Source organism: Panthera tigris, chromosome B1 (assembly GCF_018350195.1).
Source record: "Panthera tigris isolate Pti1 chromosome B1, P.tigris_Pti1_mat1.1, whole genome shotgun sequence".
In the NCBI taxonomy this organism is placed as follows: Eukaryota; Metazoa; Chordata; class Mammalia; order Carnivora; family Felidae; genus Panthera; species Panthera tigris.
In genome coordinates this window covers 104,662,255-104,682,125 of record NC_056663.1, presented here as the reverse complement: position 1 = coordinate 104,682,125, position 19,871 = coordinate 104,662,255, and the positions used below count along the sequence as shown (strand labels likewise).

The window sequence follows — 19,871 nt, the reverse complement described above, 5'->3', positions numbered from 1 at the left end:
GGATCTATTTTCACTCTCACTGCTAACTTATCTCAACCTCCTACATTTTTATAGATGCTTATAAATGACCTTAAATTTATCTCTGCAGTCTGAGTATAAACAGGTGGATAGATGACAGAGAGAAGAAGGAATTTTCTTAAGTAGATAGATATCCTGAAAGAAAAATAATTAGTTTTCAACATATTATTTACTTCACTATTTGAAAAATGTTAAACATTTTACCAATCAGGTTGAACATAAAGTACAAGTAATAATCTACAAAAAGCAGTGCATTATTGAGCCCAATTTACATCATCCTTGAGGCAGCAATGCATAAACATGCACTGCCCAAAGCAGCATTACCCAAAAGTGGAGAATCAAAGGAAGAAAAGGAAAAATTTACAAAACACCAAGATTTAACACGCACCTGGCCCACTTAAAAAAGAACTGTGGTTCTCTAAGCACATACCTGTCCCCTATCTTCCAACTAGTTCTCCCAGCCAATTCATAGGAATTACTTTAAATTGAGACTGTGGTTTTTTTTTGTGGTGAGACATTTTTCCATTCTTCCCCTGATATTTGTACTCCAACAGAAACCAATGCCCTGGGCTGGCTGCTAGCTTTTTAGGACCTGGGATATCTGATCATGCTTCCGTCTCCAAGGAGAACGCAAGAAGGGATGCTGTGACAGTGTGCTGTGACAGTCAACTACCTCACTGAATTCTCTTTCAAATGATTTTCTGTGTGCTTGTCAGATCATTAAAACATGATCCCCAGGGGCACGTGGGTGGCTCAGTTGGTTAACCATCCAACATCGGCTCAGGTCATGATCTCACGGTTTGTGAGTTCAAGCCCCACATCCAGTTCTGTGCGGACACGTTGGAACCTGGAGCCTGCTTCAGATTGTCTCCCTCTTTCTCTGCCCTTCCCTTGCTCACACTCTGTATCTCCCTCAAAAATAAACATTAAAAAAAATTAAAATATGATCCCCAGAAAACCCATCAGCCGTCATGAAAAGCAGCTAGTCCGTCCTTTACTTATGTTCATATGAATATATGCATATTTTTGTGTACTGAAACCATACAGTTCATCATCTCATGACGAGGGTGTGGTGCATGGAAGGAGCCTTTATCCAAGGCAGTTATCCATATTATGGAATGTGCTGTCTACAACTCAAAGGAGAATAATGGTACCATGATGATATTCTATCCTATAAATATAGTGACAATATTTTGTTGTAGTTTCTGTATTCTATATTTGATTTCAAGATGATTTTCCATCTTGATTCTATCATGACTTTCCATTAGCAAAATAAATGTTTCATATATAATATTTCTGTAAACAAATTAGAGAAAATAGAAAACACGTTAAAAGTGAGATACCATTTGAAAGTCAAATGGAATTCAGAATGTTAGACGCACTCCTAACTGAAGACTATTTGACTGTAAAATATGATGATTCAGGCTTATGTCTGTATTTAAACCCTTTTAGGAAATGGTTTAACGAAGACAATTTTATCATCTGGAATTTTGTTGAAAACATAATGAAAGTAAAAAAAAGAGGCTTTTTTTTTTTACCATGGGAAAAGCTACATGTGACAGCAGCTGCCATCTTCTGAGGACACACCCCACCCTGCCAGATGTCTTTTTCACAAAGCAGTATATTTTCTTCATCTCCTCGGCAACGGACATTGCTCCAATAAATGGGAATAAGGCCCAGTCCAGAAAACGGGGTTTGTTTTGCTACTCCTTTTCCTCTGGAAATACAATGATTGAGGTTAGGTTTATCAAATACAGGTGAATTTTTTTTGTCAAAGTATTTAGATTTTTAAAAATCGAAGAAATCAATAAAGATGGATGTGGAAGGAAAAGAAAAACAAAGAAAAAAAAACTACATAAGTTTCAAGCAAATCAAAACTCAGGAGATCAAAATTTGGGTTGATTACTTATGAGTCTTTTTAATCAATCTTACAGGACTAATGGTATGCATGTGCCTTTACTACCTATAGCTAATTTTAGGGGAAAATGGGTAAATACTACAGATATTAAGGAAAAGCCTGGTGATTTTGTAGAAGTGTGTCGTGTGGCTCCGTGAGACTTGGATTCTAGTCTGGACTCAGCTGCAAATTACTCTAAGCTGCAAGTTTCTGTAAGCTCTGCTTTCTGATGTATAAAAGGAGGGGTCTGGATGCTTAAAGATTCTTTCCTACTCTAATATTTTAGGCCAGCATTTTCAAAATGATTATTATTACTACATGTAAGCAAGATAATATCAAGAGAGATGATCATTCATAATTTTTAAAGCCTTATATATAGTATTTGCTAGCAAGACTTTGAAACCAATGAATAAAATAATAACATGCAGATGGGCTCTGCTTTAACTCACCTAATCTACATCTTTTATAAGTGACTTCTAATATTTACAAATTGATATTAAATTTTAAAAAGATTAAATGCTTATCTGATTAACAGGGTAATCTCTAGAACTGTCTCCATACAACAGCTTCCATCAACCCAAACAGTAAACATTCAGGATATATCAAAAATATGAATATGTCTTAGGGCACCTGGGTGGCTCAGTTAGTTAAGTGACTGACTCTTGGTTTCAGCACAGGTCATGATCTCACAGTTCGTGGGATCAAGCCCCCACTTTGGACTCTGTGCTGACAGCATGGAGCCTGCTTGGGATTCTCTCTCTCCCTTTCTGTCTGCCCCTCTCCCGCTCACGGGCACTTGTGCTCTCTCTCTCTCTCTCAAATAAACACTTAAGAAAAATATGAACATGTCTTAATAGCAATAATTCTGAGCTGCTCTGATCTAATTGTACAATTCTTTTTTACAAAATGGACTACTGAGGGGCACCTGGCTGGCTCAGTTAGAAGAGCATGCAACTCTTGATCTCAGGGTCGTGAATTCAAGCCTTATTTTGGGTGTAGAGATTATTAATAATAATAATCAAATAAAAGGACAACTAAGAGATAATATAAGTAATCAGAGTAATCAGATCCCCTTACCTGAAGTTCTGTTTGCAAAGCTTCCTAGTGGGAAGACAGGAGGAGGCGGGCAGATTAAATTTCTTACTGATCTGACTGCAGTTGATTAACCTTTTCATTTCTATCATCATATTAGATATTACCACTCACTGATTATTAGTCCAAAATATTTGTAAACTGCAAAATTTTCTTTCAGTCTTTTGGACCTGTCTATTCAAAACAAGATATTTTCCACACTTTCTAAAGATCTCTAGAGATAAAGGCCAAGAAAAACATCTGGCATGTGTACTTAGAAAAAAAATAAATGAGACACAAAAACAGAACAATAAGAGCAACCACAAAAGCAAAACCTTGTGTTCCTAAATGGAGCCTTCTGCTCCTGGTGAAATCCCCTGGCAATTGGCATAAAGGTGCCAGGGCTGTTGGAAGTTGGAATGTACAGACTGTTTCACAGAGAGCGCTTGGAGCAGCCAAGAAGCCCACGGTCACTGCAGGGCACTGCTGGGGCTGATGAAAGCAGCCATTCTCTAGCAGGACCTCCTCAGCACAGAACCCCCAGGCCTGGACATCACCCCTTACCCATTTCGGGATGGAAGCACAGGTAAACACCGCCTTCTTCACGCACAAAAAGATGTAAGCTGTGGATGGCTAAAAGTAGACAGTTAAATGCAAATGACAGCAGTCTAGGGCTGCGTGAGCTACTGAGAAATTACAGTTCTCAGAATCAAATTCTTTATTTCCTAGGACTAAACAATTAATGTTAAAGACAAAGAGCAAAAGACGCTTTTGACTTTTGACCACTTAGCATTTGCATATTTCCTGGTTAGCATTCCTTCCACATGCGGCCCTTTCTTTATAACTCTTGTGAAAAGGGAGAATAAGGGACATGAGAAGGAAGGAAGACGTCATCTTTCCACAGCAGTGACGGGTGCCGACCATTATTTGCAAATGTTAGCGGCCTGATGGGGTCAAGGATGGGCGAACTCACCCCTGCTGCAGCTGGTGACAAATGACTGATGCATCGGAATCATCCCAGTGGCTGCTACACACTGTGCCCCAAACTCCATTCGCATAGATTTCCACTGTGCCTTCAAACTCATTTTTGCCACCTCGAAGTCGTACTGACCCTGAAGCGGAAAAGAATCCCAAAGTCCCTTAATAGCAAATCAGCATCTGAACATTATTACTTCACCATTCTTTAGTTAACATGATTTTCCCACATAAGTGGTGAGAGATCCAGTCAGAACAATTCAGTGTCCATGTTAATGGCATGCGCTTCTTTCTTTAAATGAGGGTTTAGCAGATTCTTTTTTATTTAGTTTATTTTTTTTTTTTGATAATTAACTTCATGGTGTCAATACTACTTCTGTTTTCTTCTTTAAGCAAACAAAGTCCAATTACATTTTAAAAGGGGACAATGTGGAAGAGTATGACTAATGTCTGATGTTACATTCCCAAATATTGGATTATATCCCATACAAAATGCTTATCATTTGTGTATCATCTTCCACTTCACATGAGGTCATAGATAAGAAGTAGAGAAACAAAATTCAGTGCTCTATTTACAAATTAGTTGTAACTGACTGTGTTATATATTCCTTCTATGGGATTTGTTCATCACTAAAGAGCAAAATGCTGCTGCCCCTTTTAACTTCAAGCAGTAGTCATGAAATTCTAAAGATTATGTCTATAATTTCAAAAAGGTGGTGGTGCTAAAAACATTGCCTAATGTCAATCTTAGGAAAACTGCCACTAGGTAGAATTGTTTGGTATAATGAGTGTCCCTGGAAATTTGCCTTCCCTTACACACCATCTTCACTCAGCTGCTGCAGAGATCACGACTTGAGTCATTCTTTTCAGTCTTGAGAAGAGTCAAAATTAAAATGCGAGCACCCTCATGGGGCACCAGGGTGGCTCAGCTGGTTAAGCAACCAACTTTGCTCAGGTCATGATCTCACAGTTCATGAGTTCGAGCCCTGCATGGGGCTCCGTGTTGACAGCTCAGGGCCTGAAGCCTGTTTGAGATTCTGTGTCTTCCTCTCTCTGCCCGTCCCCTGCTTGCGCTTTGTCTCTCTCCCTCTCTCTCTCTCTCTCTCTCTCTCTCTCTCACAAATAAACATTAAGAAAAATTTAAAAAAAAAAAAAAAAAACAAATGCAAGCACCCAGGAAAAATAACATCCCATAAAAGTGAGGATGGATCAGGGTGCCTGGGGGGGCTCAGTTGGTTGAGTGTCTGACTCTTGGTTTCAGCTCAGGTCATGATCTTACGGTCTCAGTCTCATGAGTTCGAGCCCTGCATAGGTGTCTGGGCTGACAGCTGGGAACCTGCTTGGAATTCTCTGTCTCTCCTCTCTGCCCCTCCCCCGCTCGCACTGTCTCTGTGTCCTCAGAATAAATAAGTAAACTTAAACAAAAAAAGTGTAGATGAATTCAGGTTTCCCTTCTAATTGCCATTGGTTTGCAAAGTGGCTACTGGGAGGCCACAAGTTGGGCACTTAAGCAGAGATAGAAGCACTTATCATTTCACAGATAAAGAAATCAAGAAATTAAGTTCTATCAAAAAACTGTCATATTTTGCATATTTCAAAGTTGTTTCAAAGTCTGACTTTAAAATAATTTTTCCAAAATATTAGATTCACAAATCACCCATTCACTTCATTTGCAGGGGCCCAGGCATCTCCCACTATTATTTTCCAAGTCATCATCATTTAAAAATATAACTATTTAAGAAACACATATTGTATTTCTCATGATAAATACAAAGTGTCATTTAATTCAAACAATATTAAGACAATATTAAATGGAAGGAACACATTACACTGCCAAATCCTGATTATTCAGGAGAGAGCATGGGCATGGATCATTCACATGGCAGATAAATCTTAATCACTCACACATTCCAAACCTCTTTAGTTCACTAAGCAGGAGGAAGCCCTGTTTGGCTCAATGAAGAGTGTGAACTGCACAACATTTTTAAAGAAATATGTCTGAAGAGTTTAACTGAGCTTTAATGATTTTTTAATCACAAAATCTCTTCCATAGAGACCTACATAATATTATGCATATTGCAAATGTCAGCATTTTATTTCAACTCAAAGAATTCACTTGCTCACCTCAAAAAAACATTATTTGAAATGATATTTAAATTAATCTATTATCTATTAATCCTCCTCCACTAGATTACTCGAGTCAAAGGGTTGGAAGAAAGTTCTAGCAATGAAAACAAACTGGAATACTACTTGTGCGTGTTAAAAAAAATCATAAAAAATGTAATATACTGCCTAAATCACCAAAAAGCTACCAATAAGAAATGATGCATACATAACATCTAAAGATTAAGGCATTTGGAGATAAGGCATAGAAAACTCTGCATAAAGTATATCACATCATTAGAATGCAGTGACGGAGCTGGAAACAGCTTCCAGGTCAACTATCAGTTCCTCCATCACTCCTCAGATTCTCCAAACATGCTGTGAAAGCCTGGATTCATTTAGCTGTATCTGCTTTATGGCAAGAAATGTGGAGTGTTCATCCAATTTCTCTTTAACAAGTGAATACAAATATTTGCAATTCTGGAAAGTCAATTTGCATGTCAATGGCTAATGACCTCTCCATTGGAATCCATTCCCAACACCAACATTTGCAAGGCACACACCTTTCCAGTAGTGCTTCCATCCCCCAGCCCTCAAAGTAGTTTATCCTTTTCTTAAGGCCATAACAATTTCTAAAATGTTCTGAGAAATTATCTACTTTGGAATTAGAGTGAGTAGTTGTTAATGGTACATAATTCCATGCAGTTCATAATTCTTCAAATAATTATTTGAAAGAGCACTTTAAAAACTATCAGTATAATACATGCTCCAAAATAATAAAAGATTGACATACATTTAAGATAAGTAGTTTTTATTTGGTTTTGGTTTTACTCTGTTCTTGCTTCATTTATTTTCTTAGAATGGTTAAGGTGGTCAAAATCTTTAAAAATGTATGTAACACATTTCCCTCAATTTATGGATGATAAGGATTTGGACCAAATCAACTGACAGGACCATTTCCTCAGTTCCCATCCTTCCTACTGTTCCTCTGTTTCCAACTATCTCCTAGATTCCTGTCATTTCTACCATCTCTGAACCTGAGCAAAGACCCTGCCTTGTTTTTGCATTTTATGCCTTTTTCATGTCTGTGCATTTATGTTCTTTGCATAATGCACTTTATGCATTATGTCATGTTGGCTTTCACCATTCTATTTGAAATATTCTATTCTAATTTGAAATACTGCAACTAATCTACCAAACATTTTATGGGAATAAATTAGCCAGGCAGAAGTGTAAGACAGCCTGAGGAAGTTTTATACACTGCCAACAGGAGAGAAGTGACTTTCCAGGGATCTACATCTGAGGCTGGCCCTCCAGTGGAGGACCCACTTCATGGGTTGTGCAAATTTGCAGGACTATACATCTGCACAAATTTATAGGTGAACAATTACAAAGTGAAGAAAGGGAAATATCCTTAGCTCAACAACAAAAAAAAAGATAGGATGGAACAATGAAGCACTCCACAAAGGTCAAAGCCTGGTAAACTCATTTATACTGCTGTCCTAATAATAAAGTTCTTTTATTACCTAAAATTGATCCCTCCTCCTTCCCTCACACTCCCCTTCCTCCAGCCAACTACTTTGCCATGTTCCTCACAGTCTCAGCTAAAGTCTCTGTACAACATGGGCTGCCCAGTCTTAAAGCCCCTCAAGTGACAATTTGATGGAAACTATTCTATTCTAAATATTCCTACTTTTAAAATGTGTTAATAATAATTTAAATTTTGAAGTCTTAACCGAGGTTTTAGGTCAACTATAACAGGCACTACGAAATTATAAACTGAACCAGTACTAGAAGGAAGTCTGGAACTGTAAAGCTGTGTGTGATATCATGTCATGGAGAGGTGTCCCTGGAGTTCATGAAATGGATTGCCCACTCCTCAAAAAAAGTTAAGTGTCTGTTGGTATTACAATCACCTAAAGGAGAAATGTGCCAATGTACAACAATGCTCAGAATTCTACTATCTTAATTCCCTGTTAAAACTGTTGAAACTATTGTCATTTCAGTTTACTCTTATTTTTCTTCTATGTAGTTATACCTCTAGTTTTGTAAAAGAAAGGGAGCATAAAAGATGCATGTTGCTCAAATTTGCTTTATGGGAAAATTTGCTAAAAACCAGGAATTCCTTGTGTGCCTGGTTGGCTCAGTCAGCACAGCATGAGACTCTGAATCTCAGAGGGTCATGAATTTGAGCCTCACTTGTGGAATAGAGTTTACTTAAAATAAAATTTAAAAAAAATTTTTTTTAAACACAAGAATTCCCCAAATGGAAAGACATTAAAGAAGGATTCTCTTTAACCATTTTATCAGTCTCAATGGACACAAGAAAATCTTCCAGAAAACAGGTGACTAGATTAAAATTCCCTTCATACGTTTCATTGGTTTGTCAATTTTTAAGGCTATTATGATGGGTTGAATTCTATTCCCCCCAAAAAACTTCCACTACCTACAGATGTGACCTTATTTGTAAATAAGGTCTTTGTTGATGACGAAGTTAACATGAGGGCATAAGGGTGGTCTCTAATCTAGTATGACTGTGTTCTTATAAAAAGGAGGAATTTGGACACAGAGACCCACACAGCAGGAGAATAACAGCTGAAGATGGGGTTTACAGTATGACAAGCCATGGAACTCTCAGAAGCTAAGAGAGCCCTGGAAAAGATCCTTCCCTGATGTCTTCAGAGGAAAGGTGGCCCTGCTGATACCTTGACCTCAGACTTTAAGCCTCCAGAACTGTGAAACAATACATTTCTATTGTTTAACCCACTCAGTTGTGGTACTCATCATAGCAGCTCTAGCAAACTAATAGAGCCGTTAAGGTATTACCCCTCCTTGGACAGCTAGCAAAACCACCCTTTTCATACTCCATGCTTCAAGGACACCTAAAAGAAATATTAGGAAAGGAACCAAGTGGGTCAGTGATCTTTGTTCTGTAAGTCCAGCTCATTCCAAAATAAACCAAATGACAAGATATGCTTATTTAGTTAACTAACATGTACTTAGAGAATGGCATTCGCTTGTTTGAAGAGAAAGAAAAAACAGCAAAAAAAAAGGAAGTAGTGTTTTCTGAATAGAATTAATAATAAATATTTTTACATCTCTTAAAATCACAACTCAAAAAATGAACAAAATAAAATTACTATTATCATACAAATCCTTTCTCATCTATTACTGAACTTCACAGAAGCACAAAATAATTCATTTTAGTCATTGCTATTGTTCTGGTGGAATCAGAAAGAATGCATGCTGATGACATCAAGTTATTGCTCAGATCTTTGACACAAAGTATACTTAATGCTGAAGTCATAGAGAAAGTTCAGTTAATGAACCATTCAGAAGAAAAAAGCCCCATTACATGTTGGACGGTTTAGTACATGTATTTCACAAATGAATTAAACATAATCCTATGTCTTATACCAAATGCAACCCTTGGGAAATACACTAAATGATCATTTCCTATCTTAATTATAAAATATACAAAAAAATCCACATTGCCTAGAAACAACTGAATTGGGAGGTTGTTAGTTGCATTTTTCAAGTACAGTACAGGAGGCAAGTTTAATTTTGATGTTATTTTCATCCTATACCCTATTTGACAGTACTAAGGTATACTATTTTTGCTTATAATTGTATTCACCCATAACTGGCTTTAGCATTGTGAAATAGATTTTATTCAAATCATGCCATGTCAAAATGATATCAAATCCATCTTTTAACATATGAAACATTCCCCTGGACTGAGATCCAACTGAACTATATCTACTTCCATTAGATCACATCTATAATTCATATTAGTTGTTCATTTATTATTCATGTAGATACCTTCATTGCTGAGAAAGAAAAATCTGGTCTAATTCAAAACGAGAGAGTATCAAAACAATGAGAGTATCCTTTCAATAAGCAATTCTACCCACTTACATTGAGATTATCAGAAATTCAATTATTCCTTCATTTAAAATATTACACAGTATTATGCAAAAGAAGACTCTATCCATGGTTTAATTATGACATACTAACAATATATAGATAACCCTAGAGGGAAATTTCACCAACTGTGTGTCTCTGAACTATTCATATATAAGCAATGGTGTGGGTATTAGCATTTTATTGTTCAGTTCTGAGTGATGAAATTAAACTACTCCTGGTAGTAATCCTCTTATCTGTCTCCCAGAATAGGTATCACAGGAAAGGTAAAGAAAATGCTTAGTATTCTTCTGACATCTCAACCAGAGAGTGGGTGTCCTCAACCAGAGGATACAGGTGATTTCTTATTCATCGTTGTAATTGCTGCTCCTACTGTGAACTCACAAAACATTTAATGAAATCTACTTTTGCCTTGTTAGAAGGATTGGCATTTTCCATTCTTTGTGTCCTTCTGGTAAGCCTAATAAAAAGTACTGAGGTTGTATCTTGTAGTGGGGCGGGGGGGGGGGGGGGGGGGGGGGGAAGGGGGGGAATCTCACTACTTTAGTGCTCTGCATATAATAAATTTTTTATTAATATTGTTGTGCTGACTTGCAGGAAGAAAAGGGAGGAGGGGTGAGGGGGGATGGCTCTAGAAAAGTAAGATAATAAGAGGCAAAAAATAAACATTTCCTGATTTTCTAGACAACAGGGCGTCAATCACATACAAGGCAGTCTAAATCAATTGCTAATATAGATGCACTGAATGCCTGTTTACAATGCAGACCAAAGGAAGAGACTTCAGAGAACAGCTTTCTTTACAAGTTAATTCAGGGATGGGGGAGGCTTAAAAATTAGAATTAAAAGTGTTTACCAAGCAACTGAGTTAACTTCCATATTCTTAACAATTATGGGATTATTCATTTCAGACATAAATTTACTAGACCTGCAAACTGCATCTTAAAATATGCAAAAAAGAAAATATGCTTTTTCAATCAAATCAGGGTCTAAATGTGATTCATCTAGATACAGCTGAAAAATGAATGTAACATTTCACAGCACAATTTTTAAAATTACTTACTACTACTTTTTTAACGTTTATTTTTGAAAGAGATTGCACAAGCACAAGTGAGGGAGAGGCAAAGAGAAACGGAGACAGAGAATCCAAAGCAGGCTCTGTACTGTCAGTGCAGAGCCCAATGTGGGGTTTGAACTCATGAACGGTGAGATCATAACCCAAGCAGAAATCAAGAGTCAGATGCTTTACCTAATAAGCCACCCAGGCACTCCTACTTACTACTATTTTTTTTTAACAGTGTCAAGTTTCCCAAATGGAGGGACAAACTCCAACCATACTTCTTAGCAGACCCTGTTGGTTCTCCTCAACAACCATCTCACTTGGTCTTGGTAGGAGAGTCCCCAGGTGTTCAGAGGTAAATCTTGATTAAACTATGCAATTGTGTTAACTGAATTTCCCCTTCTAGAGAGTGCCAGAGGAACATGTGATCCAGTCTTAGCCAATGAAACACAGGAGGAAGTCTGTGGGGGAATTCTAGGAAGGTTTCCTTGCTCTTTCAACGGGACCTACATGAGGAGGGGCCCTCTCTTTCTACTGCAGGCTATCCTATCTCAACATGAAGCCTGGAATAACCACTAGCCTAACAATAAAAGCCACATTTAGAGAACAGAGGAGGCAAGAGAACAACAGAAACAGAGTTGTACAATGTTGGAGCCCAACTTTTTGTAATATGAACAATTAATCTCCTTATTGCTTCAGTCATTTTGAATTGGGCTTTCTATTCTTTGCCATCAAAACCACCCTTACTGATCCAAGCCACATTCATACCCAAGTTTGTAATTATAATTTGTTTTCTCTTCTAAAGGCATATTTATTTTCATAGTCATAATATATATAAATTTGGTATCCATCTTTTCCCATTAACATTATCATCAGCATTTTTCCAGTTTTTATATGTAATCTTTACAATTAGCACTTTAGAAACTACCTAGTATCTATTAAATGAAGGGACCTCTGTGTAGTATCTTATTGCTGGATATTTAGGTCTGCCTCCACAATTTTGAACCAAATCACTTTTACAAATATTACCTTAACACACACACACACACGCACACTCAAAGACAGTGACCACATGTGTATATACACTTCGAGATAATCATTCATAAAAGGCAATAGCAATGGATGTCTTATTTTCTTCTTAAAAAAAAAAATCTTCACTCTAATAGTCAGATAATGCCCCAAATCAAAGCATTTTATATCTGCCTTATCCTGAAGAACAGACTGAGCTCAAAATTTAAAATCCAGCCAGGAAATGTATCAAATTTGGTATTGCTAATGTTTTTCAGAACCTGTTACATAGAATCAAGATGCAGCATTTTTTTTTTTTAAATGCAAGGGACAGCTTTCAGCCAACTTTTTAATTAACAATCATTTCAAACACCAGATGGACTTCAAAGAGTACAGCCTGTAAACAATTGTCCCACAAGTCTGCTGCCTCCGTTTCAATCAGGAGACTGGAGTGGGTACGTGCATATGAACAGCTTAGCATGATGACATGACAAAAAGTCAGATCTACGCATCATTCTTTCTGGTAAAATCTCAATTATTAGAGCATTATCATTATATACAGTACCTGTTTTACCCAACGGCCATCGGTCACCTATGGGTGAGTTCCACTCAGCTGCTTGTAACAGAGAGTATTAGCACAGCATCAAGTTTCCCCATCTGCCATGCCAACCAATGACTAGAAAGTGATTTTGCCTTCCTAGTCAGGAAGCTCTAAATTACTGCAGGGTACTGGGGGGAATCAGTTGCCTGTTAATTCTTTCTCTTGAAACAAAAATAGGGGCGCCTGGGTGGCTCAGTCAGTTGAGTGTCCGACTTCCACTCAGGTCATGATCTCGGGGTTCGTGGGTTCGAACAGCTCAGAGCCTGGAGCTTGCTTCAGATTCTGTGTCTCCCTCTCTCTCTGCCCCTTCCCCACTCGCACTTTATCTCTTCCTCTCGCTCAAAGATAAACATTTTTTTAAAATTTTAAATAAATAAATAAATAAATAAATAAATAAAATAAACTGAAAAAGAAACATAAAAGCAACCTAGTTCACATGCAGTTAATACTCATATTCTGGTGAACTAGGTTGTTATTACCCCCACACTAGTCAAATGAAAAAGCGTGGTGCTATTTCCTAGAATGACACAAAATTACCATAGATAGGCATGGCGTCTGCTTGATCCCATGCCTGGCAGAATTAAGTCACAGAATGATGGACTCAGTCTACATAATCACCCACCACTCCATTCTAGATGGGTTCTGATGTCCTCCTCTGGTTTTCCCAAGTGTGACAAAGGGTCTTCAGCATCCAAACCACCTTGACCTGACCATTCAGTAGAAAAAGCACATCCCTGAGACAGATGTAAGGATTGCTCAATCAGGGTTTCTGAAGGCTAGAGCCTAGGTATCTGCATTTTAACAAGTCCCTTAGGTACTCATTACGAGAACAAACTCCCTGGGCTGATTCAGGGTATTCCAATTCACCAAACGATTCTTTACTACTAATTCATACAATTAGGGCCCAGGCATCATCTTTCTCACTCCAGACATTTGAGCCACTGGTATTTCCACACCCTGCCCTAGCTCACCTGCGATCCCCCCAGCGCCCCTTCAACTAGGCTTAGACCAACTTTCTACCTTGAAGGCACCAACTTCCTCATTTCTCTCAATGCAACTGGATACGTGACTCTGGCCTCCAGTTTATTTTTTAAAGGAGGGATCTCACTACTATAAATTTTCTTTCCTTTTGTTCTAGTTTTTTTTTTTTTTTTAAGAAAAAGAAAAAAACTTTGGACATCTTAAAATCATAAGATACAGGAAATCATGTGCATTGAACCAAAAATAATTCACTTTTTCTTTCCTTTTAGACTAGTCCTTAAGCTACAAAAATGGGGTCATCAGACAGCACATATATTTCTACATGTTTATATAATTAAAGAACCAGAGCAAAATGAGCTGTGACATGAAAATGGACACTACCTTCTAATGTTGTTATGAGAATTAAATGAGAGAACTAATATATAACATGCTTAGCCCAGCATCCAACACGGAGTGAATGCTCAATAAATTCTAGCTGTTACCAGGCCAGGTCATTTTGGTACAGGCTCAGAACTGGAAAAGTTCTTTGAATTAATCTATTCAAAAACTGCTTTTCTGCAGCTAAGGAAACCAAAACTGGGAATTAAGAGTCTTACCCAACACTACACAACTACTGCCAGAGCCAAAACAGACACAAGTGTTTTTTAAAGCACAAATCCATATTCTTTTCACTACTTCATGACAGCTTTGTTCACCCTCTGAAGGGTATTGTAGGACCAAGACCAGAAAGCCATAAAGTTCAGAAAATGCCAGTCATTTTGAAGGTATGGATCATGCCTAATCAGAACGTAAGGGGTAAAGGACAGGATGGGAAGCTTCAGTTATCAAGACTGGGTCTGTGAAAGTAATTAATTATTACACAGACAGCCAATTGTTTTCCTGTACTTTTTTGCATGGGGCATTTATCTCCCATCTTGGGTGGTTTCTTTTGTTTCTCTTGTGTTCAATTGCTTTGCCCCAGGAAGTACTACACATACAACTATGCAGTGTTTGGGATTCTGTCTGGTGAGAATTAGCTATGAACATAAAAACATTGCAGAGTCTGTGCTGCTGTTAGATTTAAATTTCTATTCAACACAAGATGGGAAACAAAGAACAACCTACTGTCCTCATTTGGAATATAAAGTTAAAGGAGTTACGTGTCAGAGAGCAATTTACCACTATAGTGTTTTCACTTTAAATTCCACTTTTCTTTCAGTATATATATATATATATATATATATATAGAGAGAGAGAGAGAGAGAGAGAGAGAGAGAGAGAGAGAGAGAGATTTCAGTATATACGTATACACACATATTTCCTAAATATACATTTAAAGATATGAAATATAGTACAATAGCAGGAAAGCAAAAAAATTTCCAAGGTTTACTAAACACGATATTTTACTACAAATAATCTTACAGTAAATAATGAGACAATGCTGGGGCTCTTTGCCTGATATCACCTCAATTTTTTTTATAGCCACATTGGCATTCTGTCCATGAAACACGAGTACAGCAATGACTTCATTCTCTAGGATGAAGGATAATTGATCTTAACCTTCCTATCACTTTCCTTTAACTCAAAGCTAATGCAATTCAGATAAATAAAAATGTCTGCAGGAAAAGAATGGCACTATGAAAGCTAACCTCCAAATCACCTCCAAAAGGTACCAAGTACAACATATTTCAGAATCCCAATTCATGAAATCCCTGCCCCATAGCTGAGATGGAGAGCTGCCAAAAAGATGTTTGAAGGGAAATTCAAACTTTGAAGGACATGAAGTTTTTCTTTCCAGCTATTAATGAGGCGGGGGGGGGGGGGGGTGCGAGCTAATATTAAACAAAGCCTCAACAATTCAAAATGAAGCACTGTTCAAAGGCAGATCACTTACATTAAACCTATTAATATGTTATCATTATACCATAAAACCAAAACATCTTACCAACTTTATCTCTTGATGTCACCAACTAATCCCAAATGCCCACAAATAACATATGGAGCTAAAAAAATGGCATTCTTGAAAACTTAATTTGACTATGTCACGTTGCTTCTTTCCTGAGATAGTTACTATTCCTATCTCTTTTTCCTTTCTTTTCTCTTCTCTCACTAATCATATTTACCATATTGTGCCCCAGAACTGAACATCACTTTGGCAAGTTGTATTCTGGCCAGGAGACTTTGCCATACTTTTTCAAACAGAGGCCAGTGGTGAGAATAAAGGCAAAAAGATATATCACATGCTTCCAAATCGGAGTCTATGGGGTGGGGGGAAAGTTATTGGTTGTATATTAGATTTAATATTTCCCTTTCCAAAACGAATAATTAGAAACTTTATCTCCGCCCTTACTTTGCCTCTTTCTTGTAAATATGGTAACGCCCTCACGGCAAACTACCCTAGAGAACACACATCCACCTGACGAACACGCACACACAAACACACACAGTGGCCAGAGACGGGATCCAGGAACCCAGAGTGCAGCACCTCTCACGAAAACTACCCTCACGACAACCTTCACACACAAAGCTCGCCTCTCTAATTTAAAGTCACGGTACCAGTGCGCTTTGCCGGTGCCTCCGCGGCAGCCAGCCATCCCGCCGGGCAATACAAACGCGAACTCTCTCACACACTCTCTCACTCGCTCTCTTCAAGGAATACCTAAAGCCCTCGGCACGCCAGGCTGGCTCCCCGCCAGTCCCGAGCTGCCGCCGCCGCTGCCCCGGGGCCACTCACCGTGTCTGCAGTCGCAGTAGCCCCAGTCCACCTTGCCGTGGGCGTTCCCATAGAAGCACCAGGGTCTGCCCGCACCGTCCGGGCTCCGGCAGAAGTTGTGGCGCTGACCTCGCAGCTGAGCCCAGCTCGCCGGGGGCGACCGTTCGAGGAAGGGTGGCACCTCTGCCCAGAGCAGACATGGGGCGCCGAAGTCCGTCACGTTGACCCAGGGCTCGCCGGCCGGGCAGTCCCCGGGGTGCGGCCCGGGCGTGCGCCCGGCATGGAGGGCGTGCAGGCGCTGGGCATGGGGCGCGGGCGGGGGGCGCGGGACGCGCGGGACGCGCGGGAGAGAGGGCGACGGAGGCGTTCTCTGTTGCCGCAGCTGGGTGGGAAGGTAGTAAGGGTGCGGGGGACCCGGAGGGAGCGAATGGCGATAACGGTGGTGGAGGGGATACCTGAGGACTAGATCAAAGCCGACCACTTCGGGGAGCGCCCCTAAAACCAGAGCCACCACGAAGCGGGCGAGCGTCATGGTGCCAGAGCAGCAGGGTTTGGTCCATGCTCCCCCGCTCCTCCGGTTCTGAAGAGGAGGAGAGGAGGGGGCGGAGGCGGGGCTGCAGCGTCCCTCGAATCCCCCACTCGAGTCCCCTCCCGCCCCCCGCGTGCCGACCGCCTTTCCCTCCCCACCTCGCCTCCCGCCACGGGTCCCGCGACGCGCCTCCGCTCCTGCCCCTCGGAAGCAACAGTGGGCCGTGAAATTTTGAGCTCGCTGAGACCAGGCTAGTGCAGAAGACTCGCAAAGAGAAGGCGCGGACTCCGCCGGGAGTGGTGGGGCCTGAGCCCCAGGTAGCCAGCGGTGGCTAGAGCCCGGGAACTCTGCCCCCTGGCTGCGGGCGCGGGACGCGCAGTCTCGCCCAGGAGCCGGACCTCTCCGCTTGGCCCCTACCGGGCTCCCGGCTGTCGCCGTCCGGGCCAGACCAGCTGCTGGCACCGCCGCAGCCTCGCTGTGCCGGAGCCAAGCCCGAGGGTGCCAATGCGGGGGAAGCAACTGGCTGCCCCTGGCCGGCAGGCAACACGACCAGAGCCCCGCGTCTGGCGACTCCCAAGCTTGGCACCAGTCCCTGTAGCCGTCTCTCCTCCACCCCCATGCCCCCATGCCCTTGTCTAGTTTTCCTGGTTTTTAAATCTTCAGAAGTGTGGATGGATTTAGCTACAACTCTCCCCTGACAAGTCCCAGTATAAAAGTTAACAAAGCACGAGGAATGTTGAAGACATTTTACTGAAGTGTGAGCTCCTCAAGGACAAGACCACGTTTGATTTAGCCTTATATCCCGGTGCTTAACACTGTGCCCAACACTTATTAGACTCCAATAAACATTTGTTGAAATTAAATTCCTGAACTGACCCAGGGAAAGGAGCTTGAGCCTTTCTACTTCCTGCCTCCCACTTTCCACCGGGTGCCCTGGACAACACCAGTTGTTTGGTTATTACTGGGATTCAGTGAGGCCCTCTTAATACCAAATTTCCTTTCTAACCAGAGAAGACTTCATCCGTCCGGGTCTCCATCCTATCCAAAAGTCCATCCCTCTAACACCTGCCTCGTTTTTACAGGCCAAGCGACTTAAGCCTACACATTTGCCTCTCCAAAGTGGCCCCACTGCTGGCAATTTTGAAGCTGCAGTATTGGCTTGGCCTGACCTTAGTAGAGCCTTTCAACAGCCCCTCTCCCCCTCCCCAAAGAAGTTGGTTTGGAATTTTTTTTTTTTAATTACTGGAGCTGGATATTTTAGGATCTCTCCTTTCAGTTGTTCCTGACCATGCCCCTGAAGTTAAACAAGGAACAGGAAGGCCAAAGAGATGGTAATATTTTACTTTCTGGTAACCATTTGCAGGACCATATTGCCCCATAATATAATGTACCTCGAAGAAAATGTGAGCGTAACTTAAACATTTATTGTTAAAACCTAGGTTTCAAATAGAAACTGATTTAATTCCCTAACCTCGCTCAAATAATCCATTTTAACTTTCATGAATCATTTTATTGATTTTTTTTCTCCACTCCTATTTAACAAAATATTTGATTTCATTTCACAATGAATTGGGTAAAAAGAATCTTAGGAATCCCAGACTGTATTTATCAAATCTTTATTCAAAATGTTTTCAGGGGCGCCTGGGCAGGTCCTTCTGTTAAGACTCTTGATTGCTGCTCAGGTCATGATCTCATGGTTCATGAAACTGAGCCCTGTGTTGGGTTCTGTGCTGACAGAATGGAGCCTGCTTGGGACTCTCCCTCTCCCTCCCTTTCTCTCTCTCTCTCTCTCTCTCTCTCTCCCTCCCTCCCACTGCTTGCTCTCTAACTCTCAAAATAAATAAATAAACAATTTTTAAAAAGATGTTTTTATCCAAGATGCTTTTATGCATTATTTTGGTTTTTTTTACTGATACTTTCCTGGCTCCAAAACCATAGTTAAAAATGGTACTTGTGAAAGAGAGTGAAAGATGAAATAGCTCTCTGGAAGAGTTTGATTTACTTATTTAGGGTTCACCAATCACAGATTCTTGATATAATAGGGGACAATTCCAATAGGAGTTGTCCACTTGTTTCTCCACCTTCTGCCACCCGATTGGGCAGGGAAAGCTCATTGTGGGATTCTGGCTGGCCTGCTTAGATCCTGCCGCACTCCCTCACCTATATGGCTCCTCAACCAATTGTTTTCACACTTTGTGGGGGGTCTACTGGCAAACCTAATTCTCACACATTTGTGTACCTTGAAGAGAGGGAAATAATGAAAGAGAAGATAGTAAAAGGGAAGATTGTTGGAACTCAATTCCAGAGAGGAGAGATGCTTGGGCAGGCTGGCCTCTCCCCCAGCCGCCTGTATGACTTAAGAGGAGCTTGAGATTTCCCAAGGCCTACTTACATTTAACAGATTATAAAGCTGACATGTACAAAGTGGACTTACCCACAGAAAATTCCACATCTGGATTTAATCATCTACATTTTAAAATATCTTTCCTACACAATAAACTGGCATTCAGGGAGTTGGACTGTGAATTTAGGGGCCTCCATTTGGTCTTTGTCCTCTATTTTACAGGCAAAGTATGACCTAAACAGACCTGTGCTCTACATATTACTTCCCTCTTCTGTTAATATCTTCCTTTTCTCTCTTCTGTCATTCCTCTTTGCTGCTACCAACATGCAGATGTTTAGGATTTCCAATTCCCAATCCAATCCCTGAAATGCATTTCTTTCTCCCACCTCCACCACAGCACAGTGTGTGTTTGCGGGGAGGAGGGGTGTTTGCAAGGAGAAATTCTCTCCTTCTGCCTGGATTAGGCACTACCTAGCCACAGCACTCTCCTCAGATTCTCATTACCTCTATCAAAGCCAAAGGAAAGGGGGAGGCAATTCCATCTGGTAACAACTACAAAAACCCCACTGCTGATATTTTTTTTTTTTTCCTGTCTTGCAATCCCTTCAGCAGAAACAAAGGAGCAACGAAAAGGAACTGACAGAAACAAGTATTTGACACCTTGCAGGCAT

General features: G+C 40.3%; 1 protein-coding gene across 2 annotated transcripts in view; it reads right to left on the bottom strand.

The window, feature by feature from the left end:
* PRSS12 (serine protease 12) overlaps positions 1 to 17,160 on the bottom strand; it is a 75,747-nt gene extending 58,587 nt beyond the window's left edge. Inside the window, exons 1-4 of one of the 2 annotated variants that reach the window (XM_042983995.1) lie at positions 17,015 to 17,160; positions 16,349 to 16,907; positions 3,960 to 4,098; positions 1,557 to 1,735 (exon numbers count right to left, since the gene is read on the bottom strand). In XM_042983995.1, the coding sequence (XP_042839929.1) occupies positions 1,557 to 1,735; positions 3,960 to 4,098; positions 16,349 to 16,859 (829 nt within the window). In that variant the 5' untranslated portion in view covers positions 16,860 to 16,907; positions 17,015 to 17,160. Of the gene's footprint in view, positions 1 to 1,556; positions 1,736 to 3,959; positions 4,099 to 16,348; positions 16,930 to 17,014 lie in introns of those variants that run through there. The other variant, XM_042983996.1, reaches the window with a different exon arrangement.
* Between the last annotated feature and the right edge of the window lie 2,711 nt (positions 17,161 to 19,871).